This window comes from Austrofundulus limnaeus, unplaced genomic scaffold (assembly GCF_001266775.1).
Source record: "Austrofundulus limnaeus strain Quisiro unplaced genomic scaffold, Austrofundulus_limnaeus-1.0 Scaffold169, whole genome shotgun sequence".
In the NCBI taxonomy this organism is placed as follows: Eukaryota; Metazoa; Chordata; class Actinopteri; order Cyprinodontiformes; family Rivulidae; genus Austrofundulus; species Austrofundulus limnaeus.
In genome coordinates, this window is record NW_013952571.1 from 741,896 (window position 1) to 748,236 (window position 6,341).

At 40.1% G+C, this 6,341-nt stretch overlaps 1 protein-coding gene across 1 annotated transcript in view; it reads left to right on the plus strand.

Moving 5' to 3' along the window:
- ablim2 (actin binding LIM protein family, member 2) overlaps positions 1 to 2,794 on the plus strand; it is a gene marked incomplete in the record, with an annotated part of 95,611 nt that extends 92,817 nt beyond the window's left edge. Inside the window, 1 exon segment of the mRNA XM_014017478.1 lies at positions 449 to 2,794. Within this exon segment, the coding sequence (XP_013872932.1) occupies positions 449 to 562 (114 nt within the window).
- Positions 2,795 to 6,341: the final 3,547 nt, after the last annotated feature.

A 6,341-nucleotide genomic window follows, 5' to 3' on the forward strand; every position in this document is an offset into this window, starting at 1 on the left:
TCATTAGCCCCTCTAGTAATATATTTACTGAGAAAAATGGTGACGTGTTCAATACTTATTTTACCCGCTGTATCTGTAAATTGGACTGAGTTCAAACCTTTTTCATATTTTTTAAGGTCAGCTGAATTATGCTGTCTCCAAATTTTAGTCAAATGTAGATTAACACACACAGGTTAGAGCAACAACATTATTGCTCTTCCTTTGCCTTTTGGGTTTTATTCTCCAGCCAAATTAAACTCAGGTCAGTTTATTCACATAAAGCATCACTCCACAACAAAGGTCTCTGAACACTCAGACCCATTATAAAATGTAAACAAGTGTTTTAAGGAAGTTGGGTAGTTAGTTAGTCAGTCAGTTAATTAGTTGGTTAGTTAGTTAATCTTGTGCACACGACCATACATGTTCCATGCTGGTAAAAATTCTTGTCTGACTTGTTTCTCGTTTCCAGAGACACCTATCTCCAGAGGAGTTCCAGCAGGTTTTCGGTATGACCTTGGAGCAGTTTGAGCGGCTGGCTCTGTGGAAGAAGAATGATTTGAAGAAGGCAGCCCGCCTTTTTTAGATAGAATTTAAAGAATTTCTGCAACATCTCAACAACAATCTGGAAAGGAAGCAGGCAACAAAAACAGCCACTTGATTTATCTGTGTGCATCATCATGATCCCAACACTTTCTGCCAGTAAAGCACATGCCTGTCAAGCTGCAGAGAGGCATCATGCGAGGGGACGATTCTCAACATTTGGACATATGTGTAGCTTCTTCAATCCAGTTTGGTCTGAATGTTTGAYCGATAACCTCATATTAGAGGATAAGGAGCTGCATTTGCATGGCCTGTGTTTATGCTCCTCGCCTCATGAGGTTCTGCATCAGCCTAAATCCCATCTCAACGCTTCCGTAAACCCTGACTAAAAAAAAAGGAATTAACTTTCCTAAATATTGTGCAGACTGTCCCCGTGGTTCATGCATTCAGGCTTGACTTGTCTTTTATATCTTGGGTTTGTCTTTTTTTTAAGGTCCGACCATTGTCTATTTAAATATTCTATCATCTATTGGCAAAACTATTTATTAGGGCTCCCTCACACTAGATGATGGCCTACACCAGTGGTTCCCAACCTAGTTTCCTCAAAGTCGTGTGTGAATAGTTACAAACCTTTATTTAGAAAGGTTCGAAATGAGCTATAGAGAGTTTTAATTATTCAAATAGATTTGTTTTGGTGATTTTTATATACAAAAATAAATGGATATTTTCACAACATTTGAGCAGACAAGGCTATGCCTCCAGGTTGGGAACCACTGACCTGTAGGACCTATTAGAAGTTGGTTGGACTGTGGAAAATTTGGCTAACTCCTTCAGTGTGAAGGCAATCATAACGTAACTGCATTTTAATACTCACCAAAACAGGTTTTGCTGCTATTTTCTGCATGTCTGAGATGCTTTGCTGCATCTTGACCATGCAGGAACACACGGGTTCTGAGGGCACTCACCCCCCACCRTGCTACAACTGAGCAGTTAGCTTGTAACAATCCCAGCTGTAGCCTGGACATGAGGCCAGTGTGATCAGTCGTGCTGCAACATTTCCATGATGTTGAACATAGTCACTAAGTATAAGGTGGTGATCGGTATCAAACCATCATGAAATAAACCACRCAACCTCACTAGATATTTTGTGCAGAAACATTGTAGATCTTCCAGGACATGCAAACGCCCCTGAAAGCCTCATCTGTTCCTGCACAGACCACCCCTGCTCTAGCTGATTTTCCTTTTTAAACCAACTTTCAGTGTGAAGGGAGCCTTAAAGCTGTGTCTTCTGCTTGTTTTGTGTTACTTTTAATTTATGTTGATTTTTACATCGTTGCCTTCAGTAGAGGTTGTAGAATTGTATCCATAATCTGTTCAAAGGCCAAAGACAGGAACAAGAACTTTATTTACTTCACYGTTACATTTCAGGAACCATCAAAAAGCACTTTTTCTTTTTCTTTTGATTTGACTCGTCTTCTGTTCAGTCAGAGAAGTTGGTTAGTCGTAAAGCATGCCCTGACATTTWGTAGTTTATAGTTTCAGCTTTTATAAAATAAATCCTTCATCATGTATTGGACTAAAGACTGGGTGAAGATGARTGGAGTGCAGAGGATAAAGTGCTGAACAAACATTGTCGACGACACTCACAACAAGGACAAAGAATATTTTTATAAGCTATTTTGAYTTCAGGAAAAGATGATGAAAATGAACGTGACATGGATGTCATCGATTTTTAGCRACGCTAACTGACCTGCAGCAGCACTTATGCATAACAAGTGAAGTCTGTTCTGTCTTTACCTCCATGYTGTTTCAAACGCTCCACAGTTTAAATTGAATCCTGTCAGCTTTGCTTRTCTTCTGGACCATTACCTGCTCAAGCTGTCAACATATACTGGTTGTATGTGAACATATACTGGACATATACCAGTTCTACCTGTCTGTAACCAAGCCCAGGTCTATAACTCTTAAGGCATGCATGAGGCTGGGAGAATGATGGTTTGTCCCCTGACCTCATTAGAAATGTATGAAATCATCATCCTTATCATCACTGTTGTTTGAGTGATTTGAGTGGTGAATTGAAATAAGCTTGTGTTCTGTATTTATTTTAGTGCAACTCTAAGGAAGGGGTTTTATTTGAAATCATTGGATGGTAGAGTCGCTGTTGAAAAGAAACATATCACATTTTGAGTTTCAGATCAAATGTAACACACTAACTGTTATAATCTTTCTTTTCTTTCTAATATTCATCTGCTAATAAAGTGCTTTATTCAGATTATTTACTGTGTGTTTGTGTGGCTGAGTTTACTTAATGGAAGTKAAAACTTTATTTTTTCTGTAAAGGTGGGAAACCTGCAGGTTTTTTTAATGTCTGTGGCAACAAATGTTTAAGCCAGTTTATTTCAAAGCAAATTACAGGAGTTAAATCAAAAGTAACAAAATAAAAGCAAAAGAATCATAAACATAAATAAGGAATAATGGAAGTCAGGTTAGCTCATATGTTAGCATTAGCTTGCTTTTTGCTCCTTACTCTTGGGTTCTGAAGCTTATCCCTGAACTAACCATTAAAAACCTTGAAGAACAACATAATTAAGTATATTTATGTATAAACAAATCACCAAATGAGTTATGGATGAATTATTTTAGTAACTTTATGAAAACAGACTGATGGATTATGGAAATGTTCAAATACTGAAATACAAAGTAAATATTCTGTTTATACCAATAAAATGGATGAGAGAAGATGGAAGAAAACAAAAGCAGTATTGTCTGACTAGGTGTTTATCAACCCCTGAATAAATAAAAAGATACCAGAGACCCTAACCACGATGCAGACCCTCATGGTTATGACAGCTGCTCATCAGGAAAGCTTCAGTCATCTCTGGTCTCGTGTCTTTGGCAGTAGCTTTAGGTAATGTGTCCAAAATGTCCCTTTGACCAGCTGAACGTTTGTAGCTGGCTCTGATTGTAGGAAAGAGAACAACTCTGGTCCTCAGTGCTCTGAGTTTAGGATACAGGTCTGTCTTGTAAATGAGACAATGAGTCTCAAGAGATTTTCCTGTTTAAATAAAGGATAAATTTTAAAAAAGGGATTCGTTCATCGTCATAGAGAACCACCTGGAGAAGACCTCCATGTGGCTTGTGATCCAACAGTCACCRTGTGGAGTGCTTTCTCTGCAGTATGATAAACCGATTGGAGCCGCACACCCACTCATGCTCTGAAATATTCCAAACTTGAATCTTATGTTCTCTGTGGTGTATTGATTATTTCCTRAAAGTTTGAYATAAATCTGAYCWGTACTTTTTGAGTAATAAGCCTGAGAAGGCAACAGGGTAGTTTYRCTGCAGTCATGCYGCAGATCAAGCACTCTGGACTGTGAGTTGCAGAGCAGGCCTCTCGCAGGTCTTCTCCAGGCAGTTCTTGGATATTCACTCTCTTTCCTGGACAGCAAAAAAGGAGAGGGGAGGGCAGAGAAAGCTAACCTCTGTTGCAGGGCTCCGTTGTGTGTAAAATATGACAACAAATAAAATTAAATAAATCCACCTCAGATGAAACTTCAGGGAGCTACGCAGACAGAAATTTGAACCAAATTACACACCTCGTTTAATAGTTAGATTTTGGTTTCCAAGATTTAATATACTGTATTCCCCCCTCTCCCGTCATGAAATAAACCAAACTAAAAACACACACAAGTTTCAGGAAATGTTTAAAGGGGCAATATTATGTTTCTCAGGCATATATTGAAATTCTAGAACATAATAAATTCCCCTTCAGTTGTTATTAAAATGCAGTTTACATAGAAAATAAACTTGACTTCTCATCATATCTGTTTCTAAACACCTTGAAATTGGCCTCTGTCTCTTTAAGAACCTCCTTCCACTTCTGTCTCGCCCATTTCAGCAGGAGGCTGGGTGTGTGTGCTCTGTGATGAGGAAGCTCATCTTGGAGACACAGCCCAGAGGAGGAGCTGGTCCCAAAAGGTGGTTCTAGTCCCAACCGGTCATTTTTGTYCCCCTGCCTGGCTGCCTCAGGACACTACAAGGTTTCTCAAACACGCACRAATGAGTCAAAGCAAAACTCTGAGCATGTTTTTGATGAGAGGATAACATTATAACATGATATAAAACTCAAAAAAGGTTGATTGTACATTATATTGCCCCTTTAACGCACCACTGAGATCAGTTGATTAAAGTTTGAAACATATCTGAGCAGACACGGAAAACTCCACTGTCTGTCTGTTAGCAACTGTTAGCAATGTCTGGGGCAACCATTGGCCCCTATCTCCATGCCGCAGATTGAATGCTTTACCCTGGGCAAAGTTAGATTGCGGGCCGGGTTGACCATTTGAGCTCTGTGTCCTGGGMGAGGAGCCAAACCCACTGCGTCTAAATGCATATTATCAGGCACACAAGTGCCTTCCACACTAGGAGGCAGAGGAGAGACAGTCTGCACACAACGTATGGGACTGATAACCTCTAATAACGGCCATTTCATGTATTGACAACACTCAAAGTAGGTGCACCAGGAAATCCCTTCAGTCCACACTAACCAATAGGAACATGTCTTACATAGTTCCTCCTTAGGCCCCGCCCCTGATGTTCATGTTCTGAGTTCAAAAATTTTTTGAGTTCAACCAAAAACCAGAGGTGTCAAAAGTATTCACATTCATTACTCAAGTAGAAGTATAGATACTAGGGTTTAAAATACTTTTTTTAAAGTAGAAGTAGTCAACTCAAGCTTTTTACTCAAGTAAAACTATAAAAGTACTGGTTTTGAAACTACTTATAGTATAAAAGTAAAATAAATGATCACTTAAAAAGCCATTAAGGATAAAAGCTTTGTGGACTTGGAGAAGGTGTTCAGCCGTATCCCTCGGGGACTCCTGTGGGGGGTACGCCGGGGGTATGGGGTACCAGGCCCGTTGACACAGGTTGGTCCCTGTACGACCGGTGTCAGAGTTTGGTCCACATTGCCGGTAGTAAGTCAGACTCATTTTCAGTGAGAGTTGGACTCCGCCAAGGTTGYYCTTTGTCAYYGATTYCATTCATRACTTTTATGGACAGAATTTCTAGGTGCAGCCAAGATGTTGAGGGGATCCGTTTTGGTRACCTCAGGATCAYATCYCTGCTTTTTACGAATGATGTGGCCCTATTGGCTTCATCAGATCSTGWTCTSCAGCTCTCACTGAAGCGGTTCATAGCSAAGTGTGAAGTAAGGATYAGTGCCTCCAAATACGAGACCATGGTCTTGAGCTGAAAAAGGGTAGGGTGCCTTCTCCAGGTCGGGGAAGAGGTATGTCAGGGTCTTGYTCACGAATGAGGGAAGAATGGAGCAAGAGATCGAYRGGCTGGTGCTGCATCTGCAGTGATGTAATAATCTCTGTAATAATCTCTCGGGCTGAAGCAGGAGCTGAGCTAAAAKGTGAAGCTCTCAATTTACCGKTCAGTCTATGTTCCAACTCTCATCTATGGTAATGAGTTTTGGGTTATGACCAACAGAACAAGATCGCKRAWACAAGCGGCTGAAATGAGTTTCCTTCACAGGGTGTCTGGAGAGCTGAGAAGATTACAAGTGTTCACAGGTGTCAATGGAATGATCTGGAGAAAGGTAAAAGACTGAGAGGGCGTAATGGCACAAAGGGACACAAGAGGGAGACTGCAGACATGACACAAGAAGACAGATCCTCACACAGCTAGATTTTTTTCTTCTTTCTGCTGCCTTTCATGTTATTGTTATCTTTTTCTTCTGCTGTGAACATAGTTTATTTTGTTTTTTAAGGAAATCAATACTTCTTAAAAAATAAAATAGATGTGCAACAATGTGT